General features: G+C 38.5%; 2 protein-coding genes and 1 pseudogene across 3 annotated transcripts; 2 read left to right on the forward strand and 1 right to left on the reverse strand.

Moving 5' to 3' along the window:
* The first annotated feature begins 4616 nt into the window (after positions 1-4616).
* Positions 4617-12236, forward strand: LOC110170896 (cyclic AMP-responsive element-binding protein 1). 2 transcript variants are annotated; one of them, XM_055164647.1, is made up of 8 exons: positions 4617-4794; positions 5752-5842; positions 6530-6676; positions 7922-8022; positions 8109-8248; positions 9052-9231; positions 9321-9471; positions 10876-12236. In XM_055164647.1, exons 2-8 carry the CDS (start codon positions 5759-5761, stop codon positions 11018-11020), a joined length of 948 nt encoding a protein of 315 aa, XP_055020622.1. In that variant the 5' UTR covers positions 4617-4794; positions 5752-5758; the 3' UTR covers positions 11021-12236. The 2 variants fall into 2 exon arrangements, with proteins under 2 accessions (XP_055020622.1, XP_055020625.1); XM_055164650.1 differs by lacking the exon at positions 4617-4794 and adding an exon at positions 4801-4972.
* A 21-nt stretch (positions 12237-12257) lies between these two features.
* LOC110170917 (methyltransferase 21A, HSPA lysine) lies at positions 12258-14168 on the reverse strand. Its single transcript, XM_020936602.2, is given in 4 exon segments — positions 12258-12314; positions 12316-12671; positions 13591-13702; positions 13780-14168. Coding segments are annotated over 4 exon segments (657 nt in total). The 5' UTR covers positions 13927-14168; the 3' UTR covers positions 12258-12272.
* A 1875-nt stretch (positions 14169-16043) lies between these two features.
* Positions 16044-22445, forward strand: LOC110170898 (cyclin-Y-like protein 1; annotated as a pseudogene).
* Positions 22446-23502: the final 1057 nt, after the last annotated feature.

Raw genomic sequence — 23502 nt, forward strand, 5'->3', positions numbered from 1 at the left:
CCTATGCTCCTGTATCTGATCTTTTAATGACAGTCTGAACGACGCAGATCCGATTTTTTCAAATGCGACCCTGGCCATTTGGATATGTGCCCCTAAAACCGATACATATTCAATCTTTTGACATGCGACTTTAGTCTGAACGGCCAGGTCGTATTCATCCCACCTACACATCAAGTAGGCGCTCACAAATGTACATTAAAGTTCTTCTCATCATATGAAAACTGTGACTGAACTCCATGTCAGTGAAGCAGTGAAGCACAGATCAATCCCACCACTTTCGACTGTGACTCCGCACCCACACGTTCCTTTCTATGGACGTTGCTGCCACTTCCCCACAAAACTCCACGGTCAAAAATCTCGTCCTTCTCCTTGTCAATGTCCTCCCTAAAACTCATAAGCTGTACATGTTCTGGCTCCGGTACAACAGCGACTTTAACATCTCCAGTTGGTCAATGCAGGCGACTTCCGTAAACACTGAGCACACTCGCTGCGTTTGACGTCGTCGTGTTTTCCAGTGCTCATGCGGGACACTTTTGGGATGTTTATAGTTCACACTGGAGATCACATACAAGTCAAATTTAATTGGACATGTGAACGACCTTACAAAAAAAATCTGACTTCACAAAAAAATCTGAATTGAGCAACTGAACGAAGCTTAAGTCAAGTCTGTTTTGCACCAGTACAGATATTATAATGCAGCTCTTGTGGTGAAAATAAGTCTGCTGCTTACTGTTGGCATCTAATTATGAAGCATTTTATCCACCATGAAACTTGAATTGTGTGGTTAGCATGCTAGTTGAGTTGTTGTTTTTCTTTTACTGTGACTGCAAAACTCAGCTCTGGCTTCTGAAAGTTGTGAAAAGCGCTTATAAACTCATCATGGTGAATAATTAGGATGTTCTGAATGCGTAAGGTAAGTGCGGAAAAACTTGAGACCACTGCAAACCATTTTTATTGACAGTAAAAATCATTTAGAGCACCTTTAATACCGGTGTAGTCTACCTATCGATATGACCGACCAGCGGTTTTGAAAATGCGTCCAAAATAGCACCATTTCTCCCTTAGAACCCAATAATGTAGAATGTGCAGTGACCTTAGCCCCGTCACTCACTTGTACTGCTAATCCCTCCCTCTTCTCTGGCCTGTCTGTAGCTTATATTATAGAAAATCAATGCCCAATGCAATCACTAGCAATCGATACACACACACATACACACACGCGCACATTCTAGTCTCAGAAAATTAAGACTTCTCCCATCCCCTCACTCTCCTGGTCACTCTGAAGGACACCGACCGGCCTAAATATGTCAAAAGCCGTCAATCAGCCAATCGGTGAGGACGTTTATACTGCCCGGCCAATGAGATCCCTCCAAAACGACCTCGCGTGTTGAGATGATAGCCATAAATTGGTCCGAAACCTTATGTCCCCCTTCAGGATTCCTTTCCGACCAGCTGTTTCCGTCCAATTTCGTCTCGGACACAGAGAAGCGAAGAGAAAGAGAAGAAGATGGTATAATGAGGGGGTTTTATGGCGGAGAAATGCGATACGGAGCCCGGCCGTGGTTGTAAATATGGAGGGTCTGTGGGGTTCTCATTAGCAGGAGAAGACGTCAGCGCTCACGTAAATCAGACGCTGAACATATGTGTAGAAAGTGGCTGGAATAGCAGTGCATGGAAGAGACTGTTGGTAATGAGGTGGAGTGGGACAAAGTGCTCTGCTGCCACCTAGTGAGCAAAGCAAGAATAATCCAGTCATTAACCATTTTGTAGTTTTTCTTGAGTTTACAGATGATTTTCAAATTTTTTGGGCTGTGTCAGCATTATCACCATGGAAACTGCTGAACATTCCACCATAGACATACATGCAGAACAACCCAGTGTAATGTCAGTGCACTATCAATATTGGTTTGTTTCTATTCGATTGGTTTAGTTGTTTATATTTGTGTTAATAATTTTGTCAAGTTCTATCCAAAAATATTGTATAAATTGATAAATGGCAAACAGATTCTGTGGTTGTTTCATATTAACTTTTATTAATCGTATTAAATCATTATTGCATGGATAAATTTGGTGCAAAATTTTAAATGTTACTTTCAGGGATGTAACAATAACCGAAATATTGTGATATCGTATCGTCAAAGTTCTCACAAAAATATCGTGGACCATCACAATATATAGAATTACAAGTCTCTTTGTTTAAATTAAGAGTTATGGTGCAAAAAAAGATAAAGAAAACTACATAGACCATGATCCTTTGCTCTATTTCAGTGTAGACTACAAGAAGAAATTCTAAGCACTTTTAAGTCTTAGTTCTTTGGATTAAGTCTTGTCAATGCATTTTAAAAGGAAAAAGTAACATATTTTGTTAGCCTCCACAAAATATCGCAAAAAATATCATAATGTGAGATGTATATCATAAAAATATCGTACTGAGAGATTTGAATATTGTTACATCACAAATTGTGAGCCTCCCCACCATATCGTGAGCTTTCCCATGATATTACAATAAATATCGTACCGTGAGGTTCATACCGTGACAATATTGTATCATGAGACTTGGGTATTGTTATGCCCCTAGTTACTTTGTTTGTTACTGTTAGAATGTTTGAGTAAATGTTTTTTTTCTAGTTAATTTGTCCTAATTCGGTAATAAGACAAGTTGGTATAAGAGGTACTACAGACATTTTTGACATAGACAGTATCCACTATTGTGAACTAAATGAGCTGTATGTGGTTGATATGTAGGTGAATTACAGTTTTGGTTGTTGTTTGTTTTTGTTTGTTTTAAAGGTACTACAACACAACCTGTGTCTCCAGAGCCTTCACCTGCAGAGACACATCCAAGTTTGGCTCATTCTCAGTATATGGACAGACCGTGCCTCACATGAAACCTCAGAACCTCCAGAATTCACCTACTGAGCTGCAGAGGCTGCACTAGCACTCCTTCATGATTGGCTGAGAGAATTTCAGCTTTTCAGGTTCAAAACCAGCTGGAGTTCAGCAAATAAGTTGAAAGTTGAAGTATCCATGGTAGAAATGTCAGTTAGTTTAGTTCTGTCTGTTACGAAGAATGGAAAAAAATGTCCTAATCTCAAAATTGTAGTTTAGTTTCACACAAAGTATAATTTAGGGTAAAAGCATGTGGCCTATCACAAAAGAAAACTGATTTCTGTTAACTGTTGACAACTGTTCTTGTGAAAGAACCTTGACGACTGAGGTGTTGCACAGAGACAAATATAGCCCTTTAGGCCTAACATAAAACATAAAAGGAAAGATTATTGTGAGATTAACATTTCTGTAAGTATTTGTCCAGTTTAGAACCTAAAATTCAAAATTTTGCCATCATAAAAAGGCATTCATAATCTCCTATGAAGTAAATGTAAAGTACAGTTGTGTGTTATCTTTAGACCAGTCGTTTTCCATTCATCCATTTTCTGTTGCTTATCCGAGGCCGAATCGCGGGGGCAGCAGTCTAACCGCTCTTTTTATGATATTCTCTTGGTCTGTCTATCCAGATGTCTCCACTGAAAGCACATTATATTCTGCTTTTGCCAGCAGGTCTGTTCAGATCTGATCAGTATCACAAATAAGCTGTAGAGCTTTGGATCTGACACGCTCTTATGGGCGACTGATGTGTGGGATCTGATCATTTAAAAGAGACGTTCAAAGCCTGGATCTTTATAGACTATTTGAAGAGTTCATTTGCAAACACAGATTAGTGTCTTTTGAAAAATGGTCTGCTTATTAACTTTTGTCTGTAGCAGTGATTTCTAAAGCCATTCCATCCCTTCTTCTGCAAATACCCCCAAATATATGCTACAGTAAATAATAATATAGAATAGATTTATAGAAGACAAAAAACTTTGACAAAAGAGATCTGGTTCTGCAAATGAACTCTTCAATTTCATGATGCCAGTCTGATGATTCTTTTATGATAAATGGCAGTGGAAGGACTGATGTTTAAACATATCCACAATCAGAGAGCTACAGTGCTTTCTTCAGTTTGTTCAGGACATTTGTGCAAAAAGTTTGGAACACACCAGTTACTTTCCACTGTAGGCCTATAACCAAAACCAGCCTCTTGGCTAACTCTGCATATTACACAGTCAACATGCACTGTCTGTGTAATAAAGAAATACAAGTGTATTGGCTGTATTATTGAAAATTGTAAGTAAGTTGTCTGTTTTATAATAGGGTCTCGTATAGCCTCAATCAACCATAGGAAATAGATGAATATTTCACATTCTTTTCAAAATAATACACAATGTAATGTATTTTCCTTTAAGATTTCTATTGACTATAAAAATATAAATAATAATGGCTGTAGATGACTTACTCATTTAAAGATTCTTTGTGTTGGGTAACCTTAAGGGGCCCCCTACAGTGCCTCTGAGCCTCCCACTGGGAGCTGCTGTCCTATTAAAGTCAATACTATTCATATTAAAGACCCCAGTGAAGTTTCCCAAACACAGTTGAGTACCCCAGTGGCATTTCAATGAAGGCGCATGGACAGGAAAGAAACCATCTTCGGCATTCTTCGGAAATAGCGATGCCAGTCCTCGGAACAGTTCGTATTTTTCCGCTAGTTAGCGCCTCCTCTCGGCTCTCCTCGGCTCCTCTCGGCTGCTGTCGATAGAGCTGATTTCTGTGCTGCTGTCGTCGTGCGCCTCGTCCTCTCCGTGTTGTTGTTCTCGGTGACGCGACGGAGGTGTAGCCTGACGCGGTCTCTTACGTGTCGGTCTGAATAAAAGTGGAGCTCCGTGGACCCGGGAGTGACGAAGCGAGTGTGTGCTGGTAAGAGGATATACGCGTCCGATGTTTGCTCCTAAACAGATCGCGCTAGATGGCTGCCCGGAGACGTGCGTTTGCTGTTGTAGGCGCACAAAGCCAACAAAGAGATCATGGCGGCGGGGCTTGCACAGGCTAACTAAATGAGCCAGTCTGCACAGCGGCTCACTCTGAACATACTTAGGTATTTATTCTGGGAGCGGGGCATAGGGTTCAGATTGTGTGAATTACTGTTGCAACATCCATTAAACTGTGCATCTGAGCTTTGTGCGCATGGTTCGCTTTGGGCTAAACCTTAAATAATAGAGCCTTCAGTGAAAGTGGGGTTCCCTGGTAGTAAAAAAAACTGCCTTACAATGCTTTGCAGACATTTCCCTCCAAATACACTTCAGGCTTATTTATTTGTTGACAGCTTTTAATTTAAAAACCTACCACACGTACTTATCACGTAGACACCAACAATCTTTCTCGTTGTCATTGTGAGTCACCAATTGCTAAATATAATGGTTTTAAATAGCTCTTACATAGCGACTAGCCCATGCATTCAAATGACTCATAGCCCGCTAGCATGCTAACAAGAGTCAATGGAAAAGCTCATGCAAAAAGGCACTGTTTAGCCTCGTGCTAACTCAAGCTAACACACTTTAGCAACCACGAATTTAGCATTACCCTTCGAAGAAAATGTAAACTAATTAAACTATGCGCATAAAAGCTACTTTATATTTAAACTACTATGTGTTTTGTTTTATTATTGTTATTACTTCACACGTAATTAATTTTTTGAATGAATGTGTGCTAAAACTCGAGTAGTGCCACACCCTCCAGTGAAGTGAAATAGTCAAACATGAGCCTGCCCACACTTTGTTTGCCAATAGCCACTTGATGAGTGCTTGAATGTGTTGTGCAAGTGTTTTCATTGATCCCTGTGCATGCAAAGCTCCTGATTTTCTGTATTTGTTTTAGATTGTAAATGAGCATGGAGACTGGTGCAGAAACACAGCAGGGAGAAACTGCTGTTGCTGAGTCCGAAGCCCAACAAATTACACTGACCCAGGTAAACTTCACTGCAAACTCATTTTATGGTTGATTAAAAATACGGTAAAAGTACACTATGTAACTTTCTGGAAGAGGCACATCACCTGCATGTTTCCATGGAAGTAGAAAGATAAAACCATACTTCAGAACATTCTTCATAGAGATAGATACTGTGGGATATTATAGCTAAATCAACCACATTTCCATGGAAACAATCAGGAAGAGGTCCTCCTCCAGGCTGAAAATGAGTCAAAACAGATGAGGGGGTGTGGAGATGCACACCCCCTCACAGTAAGAATTAATTTTTTACAGTGCAATAAACACAACCAAAAATGAAAAACATGCTTTCATTTTGATCTATTTTTTTGGCTAAAAAGTTACATACTGCGGCTTTAAATGAACTTGCACAGCTTACCTCAAACTTGTCATGTACTGTACCTTCTTTATATATTATTTATCAGAAATGTGCTCAATCTCTCCTGTAAATGTCTTTGTTGAGGATTAAGTACTCCCTAAGATTGAGCAAATTGTAGAATTAACCACAAACGGGCGGATGTGTCATCAGAATCTTATCACAATCTCTTCTCACAAAAAGCGACTCAACAGTCTACTTATTCAATAAAACTATTATGTTATTCTGCTAACTACATATCAGCCACCTCTTCATTTTGTACAATTTGTCTGACTATTGTGTTGCGTGGGAAAGGCATCCATTGCAGCGGCTCAGGTTTCCTCCAGCAGTCCCACAGTGACCCTGGTGCAGTTACCCAACGGGCAGACGGTACAGGTGCACGGGGTCATCCAAACCGCACAGCCATCGGTCATCCAGAGTCCACAAGTACAGACTGTTCAGGTGAGAAGGACTAGTGTAATTATCAGTGTTTTGTGTTGTTCTTTTTCCACCACATATTTCTTCTATTACACTAACTGTATTCTATTGTAAGTTCTATTGTTTGTGCTTGGTTATAAGAATATATTTTTGACTATCTTTTTTATCAGTTGTAATCAAATAATTTCCTTTCTGGATCAATAATGTTCAAGTTTAATGATGTTTTAAGCAAGTAGGTCTGTCACAATATCAAATTTTCAAGCACAATATATTGCTAGTGAGATAAATGATACTACTGAGACTGCTTTATGACACTGATACAATAACAATAATGCAAAATAATTCCAGTGAACTATTTTTAAATACAGTGTCATTAAAAGGCCTGAGCTGTAACAGATAAATAACAGAATAAACGAATTATTAACCATACAAGTTACTTATTCAACCCTGTACAGCTCATATGTTATTGCATTACAACTAAAGTGCTGATTTTTACAAAGAAAATGTACATATGATAAATACTGAGTAATTATCGTGTCAGGCCTGTAAGCAGATGCAGTTTACTGGCACAGTGGGTTAAATGGGCATTGTGTGACTTTTCTGGTGGAGGATGGAACTTTTCAGATTTGTGGAGAGGCGTCCCCGCTCACAGTTCAAAATGCCTGTTTTTCCTTGGTTTTTTTGAGCTATAAAATCACCTGAAATTGAATAAATGTGTGGCAGAGCTGTTTACTGTCATACTGTGGAACATTCCAGGCAGAGCAATGACATCTCCATAGAAACAAGCAGGTGACGGACCCTCCACCAGAAAAGTTGCACAATGCGCCTTTTAAGCATTCGCTGTTGCTTCCCTTTATAGCAGTTACTCACTTAAAAAAGAAATATTTATATCCTGAGCAATGAAAAAAAAAGTGTAATAAGATTAAATGGAAACAATATCTGACATTTTATCCTCAAATTTCTTCTTCATAAAATGATTCATAAAGATCCTACGCCACAAAGTTTACATGGAAAAATGTGAAAACAGTCACCCAATAACTGGAGAGTTGGTGGTTCAGACCTCACCAATGCGCTTTATGACGCATCCCTGCCTGTGTTTATATTGCCTACGCACCAGTGGCATTTTGAAGCACTTCTGAAGCAGGCATGATGACCTACGATAGAGCTGACCCATCATTATGCGCTTGTAACACAGGAAGGGCTTCAGACATTTAAAAAAAATCAGAAATCACTGTGAATCAAAGCTAATGCAGGTTATTTTCTGTACAGATTTCCACAGTTGCAGAAAGTGAGGATTCGCAGGAGTCCGTAGACAGCGTGACCGATTCTCAAAAACGACGGGAGATCCTTTCGAGGCGCCCTTCATACAGGTTTGATAGAAATGAAAACTTTGATACCAGCTGAGAGAAAGTTGTGTATTTTGGCTGTAACTATATATATATTTTTTTTACTACAGGAAAATCTTGAACGACCTGTCATCAGACGCTCCAGCAGTGCCTCGCATCGAAGAGGAAAAATCGGAGGACGACACTGCACCAGCCATCACCACCGTCACCATGCCCACACCCATCTACCAGACCAGCAGCGGGCAGTACAGTATGTCTCAGTTGACATCTTTTTTTTTTTTTTTTTAACCAGCTTAGAAGGGGTTGTGGAAAAAAATGTGTTTTAGCGTTGTTGATTGATCTAAGCAATGAGAGGCCAGCAGTGTTTACAGTTTCATACGACATGACCACAAAAAGGCAGAAATGGAGAAGTTATAATTCTTGGTTTGTTTCTGGTTCAACTCTCACTTTGTAGATTTGGTTTGGTCCTGTTCTTGTGGTTTCATCGTGGTTTAGTTAAAGGTGCAAGATGTAACTTTTTGGTTGTGGGTCTGTCCCCTGCTCGTTTCTATGGATACATCATTGCTCTGTCAGGAATGTTCCACAGTATGACATTGAACAGCTCTAACTTGCATTTATTCAATTACATTTGGCTTTACTGTTCAAAAATGCCTAGAAATTGCTCAGAAATACCTACAAAAACAGGGATTCTGACTGAACGGGGTTGCCTATCCACAGATCTGACCTGTAACTTGGTCTGGTTTGGTCTCCTTGATGATAGAAAGGTTAATGTTCCAGACAAAGCAGTAACATCTCCATAGAGAAAAGAATTTGACAGACCCTCCACCAGAAAAGTTACACAAAGCACTTTTACGGTTTAGTTCCAGGTTTATTCCCAGTTTAGTTGTGTGTTATGTGTGTGTGAATACAGCATTAGTGATGACGTCTGATATCTGCATGTATTTATCCAAACAAGTACACCACCAAATCTGCCCTCACCTCAGTTAAACATTGCATAACTAAAACGTCATCTGGAACCATGTATATAATGTCCTGTGTCTCGCCTCTCCCCAGTTGCCATCACTCAGGGCGGGGCGATCCAGCTCGCCAACAACGGCACAGACGGAGTCCAGGGCCTCCAGACCCTGACCATGAACGCGGCCGGAGCCCAGCCAGGGGCCACCATCCTGCAGTACGCCCAGACCAGCGACGGACAGCAGATCCTCGTGCCCAGCAACCAGGTGGTCGTACAAGGTCAGCTCACATGATTAGCACAATGAGTCACGATGATTCTAAATGTCGGTTTGGCGCGTAACCTAATGGTGGTTTTATTCTGGGCGCAGCGGCCTCCGGAGACGTGCAGGCGTATCAGATCCGCACGGCCCCCACCAGCACTATCACTCCCGGGGTTGTGATGGCAGCCTCCCCCGCTCTGGGAGGAAGCGGCACCGAGGAGGTCACACGCAAAAGAGAGGTCCGCCTTATGAAGAACAGGTATGTGGGCAGGAAATATTCTATATGATCACTGTATTGTATCTCCCTTCGAGTTTGGTTTCTGTACTGTAGTTCACAAGGTTTTCAAAAGTGCAAGTTGTGTTCTTTTTTAGAGAACAGAATGCCATTACTCTTCTGGTTAAATAAAGGTCATAAAGTAGCAAAAACACCAGAAAATGTACATTGCGCTCCCATTAAAAAAGTAACAATTTCACCGGAAGGCAAGCAAAATGCATTGTACAACTGAAAATTACAGGTTTTCAAACATTTGCCCAAATGCTGCTTAGTTTATCTATATTGTACGTGTTCTCAAACTCTCCTTATAAAGCTGCTTCACTTCCCAAAAAGTTCTACAAGTTGTAGATGCATGCAAATCACAAAATTTCTTTGTAGAGAACAGAACCACCATTAATGTAATGTATTTGCAAACGCTGAGCCCTCTCAGGAAGGCACAGGGCCATTTGCATATTCTCCTTGTGCCTGTGTAGGTTTCTTATGTGTGCTTTGGTTTTCTCTACCAACATAGGGTCCTCTCTATTCGTAATGTGTTGGTCTATCCTGGTTAAATAAAGGTCAATACAATAAATTGTGTTTTAAAACCTGCTAAACCAGCAGTTTAGACTCTACAAACATGTTCCAACATACATGTAATTCTTGTATTAGTTTACAGGGGAGCTGCGGTCTTAAAAGTCTTAAAAGGGTCTTAAATTTCATGTTCCTAAATTAAGGCCTTAAAAAGTCTTAAATTATGTTGTCCAAGTCTTTTTTTCACAAAGGTCTTAAATTTCATTAGCCAGTTTTTTTGTAAACTCAACCGGGCTGCAGTGCAATGTTAAATGGAGGGAAGAAAAAAACAATAACGTGAAATCATTTGATGTGCATGAACGTCTAATTTCGAGTCTGCGCAAGCAATTCTTTGGTTTCTCGAACCGGCTGCAATGACTAAACAATCAGTAGAGTGGAGGAAGACGTTGGATGGATCATGGGGAAGTGCAGGTTTAATCCACAGTGGCTCTTAGATTCTAGATGTAGTTCTCTTGTTGGTTGGTCATTATCAGAATTGGATCTGGTGTTTTTCACTCGCATAATGGGTGCGATGTTGGTCTTAATTTTCATTTAAGTGGTCTTAAATTTGGGGTAGTCAGACCTGGGGATTCCTGGTTTAGCTAGTAGTTCATAATTCAGTCTTCTCCCAAAAGTTAAGGCAATTTAAAAACTTAACAGAACTACTATCAGAACAGAATCCAAATGCAGTGCTTGTTAAAATTACAAATGCATATTTCCAGCCGTTGTTCATAGATATTGGCAGAGCTGTGCTGATTTGTGTTCTGAAACCAAAAGCCTGGTGTGTATTATTTAGTTTGTCCACTGGCTCTCTAAGAATACGTTTCATATGTCACACAGGGAGGCAGCTCGCGAGTGCCGCAGGAAGAAAAAGGAGTACGTAAAATGCCTGGAGAACCGCGTTGCCGTGCTGGAGAACCAGAACAAAACCCTCATCGAGGAACTGAAAGCGCTCAAAGACTTGTACTGCCACAAATCGGAGTAGAGCCGGCGCCTGCAGAGGGCTTCGCAGGCGCCCGCCCTTACCCCTGTACAGAGCCCCTCCCACTTTTCTACTTTCTTTTTTTAAAAACTGCTCCGAATATCACAACACACACAAACACACACACACGTGCGCGCATCATGATCTGGAAATCTGTTCTCATGTCTCCCCATGTAAGAAGGGTGCGGTGATGTTTGGAAGAGCAACAAAGGGACGACGCTGACTGCTGCCTGGGACACACGGACACATCACCAGCCATGGGGGACCGCCTACTCACCGTCAAGCACCACATTCTCTCAACACGAGCTGTACTGTGTCACTAACGCTTCGACAGTAGGCCGGACATTTTATCTCTAAGCTGTGTTTCTCTTCTATTACTTTTTTAAGTGCTTGCATCACGCCATCAATGTTGTTATTATTTTTTTACTTAACTTGCCTTGAACAAACTTGTGAAACGTTGAGTTGTAAGATGCTTCTTGATGTCAACGCAGCTTTACAAATATTAGAGGGCTTTGAAAATGGTTTGAAAAAAAATGAAGAAATGAAGAAAAAAATCGATTTCGTTTCCCAACAGCGCCGGGCTCATTGCGTTTGGTTTTTAAAAACATTTTAAGATTTGTAAAATAGTTGAGAGTTGTACAGTTTTCTATTGAGAAGTTCTATATAGGATCGAAAAAGGAAAGGCGCATGTGTAAGAAATTAACGATTTACTTTGCACACTTTTTTATCGCTATCGGGATGTTTTTAAAGCGGAAAACCAAACGCAACGAGCCGCGCCACGCTTCGAGAACTTGGGAGAAAAGTCATTGCGAAATATTACAAATCCCATATCATATTTGGCTCTCTGATTTCTCGTAACATCTGCACTTTTCTTGCATATACAATCCTTAAACATTTCACATCAATGGCAAAAAAAATATCTGCCAACTTTATAAAGCTCGAAAAATCCATATATAGATTTTTTTTGTATAGAATTATTATCATGTTGCCTGGTTGCATTTAAGATTTTGTCCATCTACGTCCCAATAAGGTTATGAATTGCGACCAAAATTAAGAGAATGGGAAAGTAAACAGATTGCCATATTGTATTATTTAGGTATTGTATATTGCTTTTTACGTCGCTCTTCATTAATTTTGTATGTTATGTATAAAACAGTACATTGTTAGCGCATCAAATATTACATTTCTGGCAGCTGTTAATAAACGTGTTTCTGGTAAATTTTCATTATCATTTTATTATCAAAAAAAAAAAAAATCACAAATCGTCTTTCTGAGGCAATTTTGATGCTTTGAAAATTACGAATGTCTCTCTCTTCGTCATAGTAAACCTCTTCCACGCGAAAACGTTGCTTCAGCATATCCAGAAACGCAGTGTCTCGTTCGTAGCGGATTTTGCAGGAAAGCAGAACCGTAGTAGTATCGGAACACAAGTGCTCCATAGTCTTCAGCAAAGGGACAAAAGTATTTTCGAGGTACACGATGTCAGCTCCTAAAACCAGGTCGAATCCTCCGGCAGGGTAGCGGTCCAGATTTTCACCCCAGGAAAGTTCAGAAACGGTGGCGAGCTCTGAAATGTCTGGAGGTAGGTTGGATTTGACATTGGTGGAAAGGGAGTCCAAGGCGGGGAGTCTGTCTGTGATGGTCACTTTGGCACCTAAAAAGTAAAGCGTAGTCATTTAAAAATATTTGATTCTACTGAAGGTTTTTGTCTATGTAGTTCTAATTTATGGTCACACTTGCATATAGACCACAAAACTAACTAAAAATCCTGGATTAAACTAGATTAGGACTCAAACTAGACCAAAACCAAGACCTTTATCAAGCTATAGTACTGTAATTTTAATATTTATACTTGATTTTAGTGTAATTTAAGCACAATAGGTATGCTGATTTATTATTTGATTGGTTTGGAATGTACCAGAGTATGGCATTAGACTTAACTGCCTCCATGGAGACAAGACTGCTGTGACCAGGCCAAGTTACGAGTCTGATCTGTGGAGAGGCTAGTCCGATTATAGTAAGATTACATATATTACCCAAGTTATCTCTACTATTGCACGTGTCAGTTACAGATTTATTCCTCAAACTGTGAAATATACATAGACAAAGTAAGAACATCTTTATAGAGACAAGTGCGGAAAACCTAACACCAGAAATGCTACACAGTTAGTGACCAGATGTCCCCATTTACCCGGGACAGTCCCAGTTTTGAGCCCTGCGTCCCCTGTCCCAGCAGATTTATCCAAAACCAGTGATTTGTCCCAGTTTTATACAAGAAATGTCCCTATTTTTTGACCAATTTGATACCTGCCAATGGTAAAGAGGCACAAATTGTCACTTATTTTAGGCAAAATACAAAATAGCTGCTTAAAAATGACCAAAATACAAAGAAAATGTGACTACACTGACTCAAATCTTAATCATGAATGGTCTCTGCGTAACAATTTTCCTTAATTACTCATTTCACAATTTTTTAAAATTAAAATCTGGTCACTCTACGCAGTGCACCTTGAAAAATAAGAAAACTGCGCTGGAAGGCAAGGAAAATACAATCTACGACTTGTTCTGCTCACCTAATAATGCTGCTACAATTCCCACCAAACCGGTCCCAGCTCCCAGCTCTATGGCAGTTTTCCCTTTCAGCTCCACACGTCCAAGTTCTAGATACATGCACATCACAATAGCCTGGAAAAATCACAAATTATTCAAATAAAACAACCTTTTATACTGCATTATTAATAGTACTAACAGTGAATCCTTACAGCATCCCATACAACTGCAGCCACTCCGAGCTTCTTCCAGTCTTGGACAATGTTTATGTCGCGGTTACAAAATCGAAACTGCGCAGATGCATTGTGGAATTTAGAAAGGATCGGTAAAGAATTCTCGACGTAAGGAACAAGCGCCATCCCGTAAAAAAAAAGACAAGAGGCTAAAACGTTCAAAAGCTGGACATGTTTGGACCCACGCGCCGCCTGTGCCCGCCCACTTCCGGAGACCGTTTATGACGCGCTGCTGCTACTTCGTGGAAGAATTCAAGACTTGCAATGGACAAAGTTATTTATTCATGTTTTTTCTTATTCCAAGAGCTGTTTTAAGCTTTCTAATGCATTATTTAGGGTACAGTCTCCACGCGTGAACGTTAAATCCACCCAAAGCAATGTATTTTTGACAGATTCATATAAATTTCAGGTGACCAATACGACGGTGTGATTTTATGAATGGGCGTTGTGCGGGGCGTGGTCTGACGATGACGCCACTTATTTTTGTCAAGATTGAAAATACGTAACATATGCAACTTCCGTTTTCATTTTAAACCGAATAAAACGTACACTTATTAATTTAAAAGTATATTATTATATTATTATATGTAGTATATATGCAAGTAAAATATAATTATATGAAGTGAGGAATTTGTTTGTTTAAATGTTTATTTTTTTATGTTCATAATTAAAGTGCATATGACAGGTTAGATTATTATTTTTTCTAAAACATTATTATTATCTTGTCTAATCTTTTCTAGTTTTGTGATGTTGGTGATGGTTAATTTTACTTCTTGCTGAACATGGGCATCTAGATAAGACAGGTAATTCCATAAAAATGACAGTAAATGACAGTGACCTTTATTTTGTTAAATCAATGTTTAAACTTTCAGAAAAATGCCTTGCTCATGTGGAAATCTTCCTTGAATTTGGGACATACTTTTTTGTGTTAATGACACTGAAGTTGAAGTATTCTGTTTAAGATTAACTCACTCCTACTTCCTGTATTTTCCAACTTTTTGTTTTCTACTTTTCATAGATGAATATACTAAAACAAAGTCATAATTAGAAAAATATGAATCTGTCAAATGCACTTTAAAGGTCCTATATGACACAAAAATGTGTTTTGTTTCATTCAGCCATGACTGAGTAACCGTTTACTATTAATCCGTCTACCTTTCCAAAGATCAAAATTCTCTTTAATTCCACCTTGTGATGTCATGAAGCTATTGTTTTCAAATGATCAGTTTTACTTTAACCTTTCGTTTAGTAGAGATCGACAGTTTCTGGGCTGAAATGATCCAACTTATTGCATAGAAGCTGTATGAAGTTTAAAAACAGAGTGGAGCATATCCTGTATTAGGCTACTACATAATATCATAAATTGGAGTGTTTTATGTTTTTTAAAGAAGAGCTCAGGCTAAATATACAGGGTTTGCGTGTTAAACGTCTGAGAATGAAACAAAATATAACTCCAGGTATATTTTTGAGGAAGAAACAACACCATAACATAGATTAGAAAATATTATAATATGTGCCCTTAAACAGATGTAAAATTATCATGAAATCCCATCAAACCAAGTTTTATATATATATATATATATATATATATATATATATATATATATACAATCAAAATATTTTTATTGTTTTCAAAATATCAAATATATACATTTATACATGCTACTGGCAGGTAACAAACTCACAAATGTCAGTTCTGCAGAGCTGGAGAAAAAAAGAAGTCCAAAATATAATAATAGATGGAAGAAAAAAAAAAAAACAAGACAAAAAAAAAAAAAAAAAAACGTAAAACAACCCAAATCCAAACCCCCACCCACCCTGTCACCGCACAGGTAGAATAACTATATACCATGTGCTGTAATTATTCAAATATCACAGCCTATTCTTTTCCTATTCTTTTTAAAGAGCTGAATACAACTGCAGGAAACAGCCTCATGTTTTCTCAAATGCACTAATATTTTGTTTCAGGGAAAATCAAATTTTTTCTAACTTTAGACAGGACATGACATCTTGTAACCACTGTGAATGTGAAGGAATAAAATGGCTCGGCGTGCCATAAGTAAAGTAAAAGCCCAAGAAGATTTTTTTGTAGCACTAAAATGTACATGGTCCAAGTCATAATTATAAAAAAAATATCTTAATTAATCTGTCAAATGCAATTTCTTTTTTCTTCTTTTTTTCTTCTTAAATTTCATGCAGTTTTATTTTGAAATAGCGGAAGTTGACGCTATACTAAAATCCTTCTTATGAGATTTTTTGACAGCAAGACGTGTCTCCAATGCTGGAAATGCGACGGGATGCGTGCTAACGTCCAACATTTCACCCAAAACCCTCTAAAACTACTCTTCCACTCATTTCCCTCCATGTAGACCAGCTATACAACCATTTCCATACTGTTTTTTTGTTTTCTAGGACATTTTTCGGTCTCGCCATTTCGAACCGGGCCGATTCGCGCCGCTGAAGGAGCCGAGAATGGACTGAGGTGCGGAGGCTAGTGTTAGCAGCTAGCCATGGAGGAAGATAGAGAAACCTGCGACCAGCTCTTACTCTATCTGTGGTTAAAATGAATTCTTAGGCGTTGGCAATTGCACCAAACGTTTTCTGACACTGTATTGTGATTTTGTTTTGCGGAGAAGTGCGCCACAGCGAAGCACACGCCCTTTTAATATGTCAGCTATCGTGTAAGGTGCTAGAATTTGTTAATAAATTTCACTTTTCATATCAGAGGCGTGAAGGACAGGCTTGGACCATGAGTTATTATTTTTGTGTAATTGAAACGGTACAAAAATCAGAAGGACCATTTAAGATGAAATAAAAATTTGTTTAGTTCTCAAGTAATTTTTATGTCTGGACCAAGTTAGACCTGGTTAAATCCTAGTTCTTATGCAAGTTGTACAATAATTTTTAGGAGTGCTTTGAACTTTTTTTGACCAAAGCCATAAGTATTCCATTCCATTCAATTTGTTCCACTAAAAATCACTTCCTTAAAAAAAATCTAATGTCTTCCTTAATTTTGTGACTGAAATAGTTGCGTTTCATAGCACACAGCTCAATGTAAATTCTAGTTGCATGGAAACACTAGGGACGATAGAAGCGTATTAGGAGAGCCATGGGGGGGTCCATATCTTGCTGCATCTCTCCGGGGGACAGCCCCAAGCTCCACCGCAGGGAGCTAGAGCTGGAGGAGTGTCCCATCACCACTGCGGAGGACCTGAGCGAGGACACGGGGACGTACCTGCAGCACATCAGCGACAGAGAGCTCCCGGACGGTGTGTTAGATGTGCGGATTGTGACCGCTGTGCAAACTGTGCTAATGTTTGGGCTTGTTTTGTTATAGAACTGGCTCAAGAGGAGAATCCGTCAGACCATCCAAGAGCAAGCACCCTCTTCCTCAACAAGTCCCAGACAGATGGTACGGTGTTATTGAAATGTACGGTTCAGATCAAAATCACATTCTATTGTTTAATTAAAGTGTTTTTTATTGTCATTGGAGTATCTGAATCAGTATTAAGTATCAAGTCTGTTTCTTACTATTGAAATCACACACTTGACACTTGGAAAGTAATGATTGAACTTCATATACGTCTCTTTTTCTTCTTTGTTTTAGTGCGGGAGAAGAGAAAAAGCAACTACCTTAACCATGTAAGTATAAGCAAACTTTTAAAGATTTTATATTTAAATACAGGTGGATTTTGTCAACTGGACAGTGGCTTTTTCTGTTCTAACACAGTTCTGCTTATACATCTATCTGAGCTTCATTGCCATGTTTGCACCTGGACTACTGAGGGTTTACAGTGACAACATTCACAATCTTTGTAATAGAAACTGTCTTCAAACTTAGATTTGAATATAAAGTTGTGTTGCTTTTGTAGAGTTTGTTCAGCTCTTGCAGAAACCACATTTTTGTCTCCTTTTGAATGTTGTTGATCTCCCCCAGTGGACCAATAACAGACATTACTACATGCTATAAAAAGGAACAATATGAAGAGACGTAGTGTTATTATAAACAGGAACGTTGCTGCGAGATTTTACAAGGCAGTGTGATCTTTTTGCACTGTTTTATGGATGAGAATTTTGTGCTCTGTGGAATAATGCAAGTATGAGATTTGTATTGTATTTGTCATTTCAGCTTTCTTTCTGTCATAGACTGTGGACATTTCAAATTGCAGTGAAGTGTTGGTCAACCCAAAGTTTACCTTTTAAATACATTTACTGACTTTTTTTTTTTTAACTTTCTGCAATTTAGATTACATATTAATTTAATTTTAAGTAATTAATCTTCTTTTTTTACTGAGCAAGCCATATAAATTGGTGAGCAAAGACACAAATGGCTGTGCATGGAGTTTCTACCATAGATTCTGAAGAGACTATCGTGGCCCAAATAATTTAGACTTTAATAATTTCTTTTTATACAATTTGTGACTTATAAATTATGTTTATTGCCTATGCTTAATTGTAAAGTAGTCCTTTTGTCCTTTTTTTGTTCAGTATAGTTTATGATAAGAATGGTAAGACAACAAAGTGGGGCAACAAAGAATGATTTTTTTGGGTCTATTGCAGTCCAGGTAGTTTTAGACCATGAGGGAAAATTTTAGATTATGGAGGGAGTATAGTCTCCTCTATTAAATGGAAACTCTGGCTGGGGTAAAAAAACAAAAAAAATGATGTTACCAATTCAACTAAACGAGGTGAACTTACTTTCTATCCTTAATGTGTTTTGATTATTCTAATTGTTTCATTTCCCTCTTCCAATTAGATGTCTCCGGGACTCTTAACAAAGAAGTACAGCTCCTGCTCTACAATATTCATAGACGACAGCACAGTCAGCCAGCCCAACCTCAAGAGCACTATCAAATGGTGAGTTCAAAGCTCATACGACAGATCGAACGGTATTGTTGAGGTAAGCGTGAGGATTTTGAGCTTTAGGAAGAACTGAGAGTCAGAAGTCAGAATTTGAACGCGTGGAAAATTTGAACAGGGCAACGTGAGGACAGCAAATACAGGTGGAGAAAGGAAAGAAGAAGAAGACGATGCAGTACAGTTTCATACAGTAATTCATTTTGTGGCTTTTGCCTCTATTGCAGCGTGGCATTAGCCATCTATTATCACATCAAGAACAGGTAGGCGGTTTTACCTTCACATGCAAGTAGCATTTTTAGATTGGGTTTTGCGTGATTGTGTTGTTGTTTTTTTTACTTTATTTTAATAATGTAGATGATATTTTGGACATTCTTAAAGAGGGGTATTCTACAAAATCTAATCAAAAACATGCCTGAAGAGGTTTTAGATGTCATCCATGCATGTTTGAGTAATCTAGTGATCTGTCCTGGCTGTATTCTAACACTTATACTTGTAGCAGTTAGATTCTGTCCAATTCTCTGCTCACAAGCCTACATCACCCATGCTCCTGCATAACTATTCTGCATAAATATACTAAAGCAGGATATAAAACAACACAGTACAACTTCATAAACCTGATGCAATGTGCAGTAGTTTCATCAGCATGTGAGTTGTAATGTGATGGCACTCTGAACGGGGAGTGACTTAGCGCAGGGATCAAAGGAAAGGGTGCACAATAATGAAAGTGAACATTGTTTTTGGCAAATATACCATTTTCAAGACAATTAAGATAACAGGGTGATCAACATATTTTATGTGTTACAAATTAATACCACATCCATGTGTAATACCCCTCTTTAAGAAATTAAGACCAAGCTAATGATTTAGCATGTCTTTTGTTTTTCATAACCGTTTTAACTTTAAATTGTCCTATTTTATAAGTGCATGTTCTATTAAATCATGAAAGTAGTGTTATTAACAGATTTAACATTAGATTTTTTAAAAATCATTTTTGTTTCTTAAACATTTCACAGAGATTCCAACCGCTCTTTAGACATATTCGATGAGAAGAAACATCCTTTATCAGTAAGTTGATGAGTAAACACATTTTGAGTCCATAGGCAGGTGGTTTTTAACTTGAACTGCTTTGTACAGCGTGAGAAGGTTCCAGATGACTACTCGGTGGTGGACCCTGAACATAAGCTGATCTATCGCTTCATCCGCACTCTCTTCAGCTCAGCACAACTCACCGCTGAGTGTGCCATTGTTACTCTGGTAGGTGGGAAAGTGCAAGCGAAAGTGTCATAAAATCTATTATGAAATCTGTTACAGTCCCCTCTACTAAATACAAGCTTTTATCTCAGAACTCAGCCATGGTCATTTGAAAAAGGGATTTCTTATCTATTGTTAACTGGAAATGTGTATTTAATATTTATTTATGCATTTTCTAATATTTACTTATTAATTAACTGAATGTGTTTTTGAGCTGGAAAAGTACAGGTCTTGAACTGTCAGAAGGATAATTCCAAAAATCTTTATGAAGCCTTGCTGTAAAACAGCACTGTCAGGAGTTAGGATTGACTTCCTTATATTGAATCACAAGTCCTGAAACTCAAACCAATCAGAGAGCTCTCTGAGGAGCTGGGATCAGGTCATCACTCTATTAAAACCTGTAATCTGCAGTGGTCTCTCAGGCTGCTAATATTAGTGTAGGGAACTGTATCTCTTATTATGATGTTCCACTGACCTGTAGTAAATGTGGCAGGTTTACCTTGAAAGACTCCTGACATACGCTGAGATGGACATCTGCCCCAGTAACTGGAAGCGTATTGTTCTGGGAGCCATTCTGCTGGCCTCCAAAGTGTGGGACGACCAGGCTGTGTGGAACGTGGACTACTGCCAGATCCTCAAAGACATCACAGTGGAGGATATGTGAGTGTACTGCACTGGAGCACTTTCCAAATACTTTGGCCCCTGGTCCCAGAAATGTGCTCTACTGAGCCAAAAACACATTTTATCTCATAAAACCTTTTCCTTCAAAATGTACACAAGCACACTCCAGTGAGGCAAAGGTGAAAACAAATTACAGCTCAGTTTTATTATGTGCTTTACAAGTAGTTCGTTATTCACTCATTTGACACGCTCAGAGGTGGTAAGTTAGTTCTGTCACACACACACCACATTCACACAAAGCAACAAGGGTGTTTTGCCTGGCCAGCCAACACTTACGTACTATGAACTGTAGTCTAGTAAAACAAAGAAACAAAGCAGACATTTGTGGAATTACTGAGCTATTTTAAAAGTGAAAAGAAAATTCTGTTCTGAATACTACAAGGATATAAAGAGACAAGATGTCTTATGCATTTGAGAAACATTTGCTACAATGAAGTGGCTGTGACTGAATGGTCTGAAAAGTCTAACAGTTTATTAGTTGTACGTTCCAATAGGAGATAGGAGGGTCTGGCAGCCGGGCTAGTGTAACAACAGTATGACACAACAGTATGAAGTGTTTCAGTTTTCACTCAAAAGATGCACATTGCTCTTTGGTCTGGTGCAGGAATGAGATGGAGCGCCACTTCCTTGAAGCTGCTGCAGTTCAACATCAATGTCCCAGCCAGTGTTTATGCCAAGTATTACTTTGACCTGCGCTCACTGGCAGATGACAACAACCTCAACTTCCCCCTGGAGCCACTGAGCAACAAGAGAGCACAGAAACTCGAGGTACAACTTGCCGCCTGCCTCTCACACTCTTAACACCAAAACACTTCCAGTCAGAATAATAATGGGGATTTGAGTACCAATGTAAAATGACTAGACCTATGTATTTTACTTGTTTTATTTGAGTAATCTGCTTTATGATGTTTCTAATATTTCCAATATAAATTGTCTATTGATAAACATCTTAAACAATGAAATCTGACATTTCTAGAAGCAAGTAAATATAGAAAATATTCAGATTCCTCAGTAAATAAATAAATTAATTAATATAGCTGAGTCAAAAGTATTCAAATCTTCAAATTTTCTGAATTCCAATATACACAGGTAAAGATTCTTGTTTTGGGCTGCATGGAACACATCACATTTGAAACAAATCTATTATTGTGTTATTAAAGACATTCTTGAATATATATATTTTTTTCTGTATTATATTCTTAGTTACAAAGCTACGGTAATTGTCCTCCATTAGGAGTACTTTCAGGCACAAATCTGTCAACTTCAATTTTAGTGATTTTTTTTTTTTTTACTTGTCAGAAGCTCTAGGGCTGTGAAACTGTCTCCATGATATAAATCTCTCTGCATTTTCTTTTGTCTCCAGGCCATTTCCAGATTGTGTGAAGACAAGTACAAGGACTTGAAAAAATCAGCCATGAAGAGGTCTGTCAGCGCAGACAACTTGATTGGCATCAGGACCTCCCAGGCTGTGCTGTCTTGAACTAAGACAGTCCAAAGTACTTTCTCCTCATCCACACTATTGAGAGACGCCGGGAGACCATAACATGCACTAGATCATGTTCATTGTAACGGACGTGTTGCATTTTCAGCATGGTGAATATGAAGTCTTTTTTTATTAGTGGATGTCTCTTTTTTGAAAGGATGTAATTTAGCATGAAAGTACTTCCTGAAGATTACGACTCTTCCTCCTCAAGTTCTGACCGTGACGAAAGGAGAACAAACTACCCTGTGGTGTAGTTCAGCACACGGACAAAGAGTACACTTGTTTTTGCTTACTGTGTAGGCCTTAAATAGCTGTGAAATGTACCAGACTTTATTTAATTTCAAATAAATACAGTGGCTATTTAAAAACACTTTCATATTATTATGTTTTTTTTTAAATACATATCATTTCAAGGTTTTTTATTTACCCTCATCATTTACATCCGAGCTGCTTTAAAGGTGCATTGTGTAACTTTTCTGGTGGAGGGTCCATCACCTGCTTGTTTCTATGGATATGTCATTGCTCTGCCTGGAATGTTCATGACATTAAACATCTCATTCAATTACAGCTTATTCAATTACAGGTGGATTTACAGCTCAAAAATAACTAGTACAACAGGCATTCTGACTGCGAGCGGGGGTGCCTCTCTACAGATCTGACCTGTAACTAGAAACTTGGTCTGGTTTGGTCTCCATGAAGATAGAAAGGTTTATGCCATACTGTGAAACATTCCAGACAAAGCAATAATATCTCTATGAAGAAAAAGCATTTGACAGACCCTCCACCAGAAAAGTTACCAAATGAAACTTTAAATTTATAAAATGCGCAAAAACTTTAGTCCTTTCTAACTTCCAATTTTAATATCCCCTTTTCTATTGATAATTGATTATATTTCATTCATTACACATTTTCTTGCCATTTTTAGGAACCACAGTAATACACATTATTCTACTATTTTTAAGTCATGTTGATGAGTTTACATTAGTTATATTGTCATTTGTGGTTCTATGATGAGCCTGTTGGACCAGTCCTCTTTCTGATATTTATTTAAAGGATTTACAAATGGAAAGACAAATTGATACTGCTTTTGTATAAGATGCAAAATTTTGTATGCTGGAAGTAATTGCTGTTTTCCGAATTAAGGTAAGTTTATAATAAGTTTGTACTTTATGACCTAAAGTACATCCTATATTTAATGTGACGGCATTTTGGAGGTGAAGAAGTCCTTTTGCTTGTTGCACTTCTTCAAAATTTCCACCAGGAGGCAGTCAAGCACTATCCATCTCAAGGCAGCTGCAGAACAAATTCATACATGTTTTAAGATTTGTTTGCATGGCATAGAATCTTCTGTTTGCTTAATTACAAAAGCACCTATTACATCATTTGAAAAGACATGGACAATTTTATATGCACAGGTTTTGTTCTCT

The sequence above is a fragment of the Boleophthalmus pectinirostris genome, unplaced genomic scaffold (genome assembly GCF_026225935.1).
Source record: "Boleophthalmus pectinirostris isolate CB_2022bp ecotype Guang Dong unplaced genomic scaffold, ASM2622593v1 HiC_scaffold_11, whole genome shotgun sequence".
In the NCBI taxonomy this organism is placed as follows: Eukaryota; Metazoa; Chordata; class Actinopteri; order Gobiiformes; family Gobiidae; genus Boleophthalmus; species Boleophthalmus pectinirostris.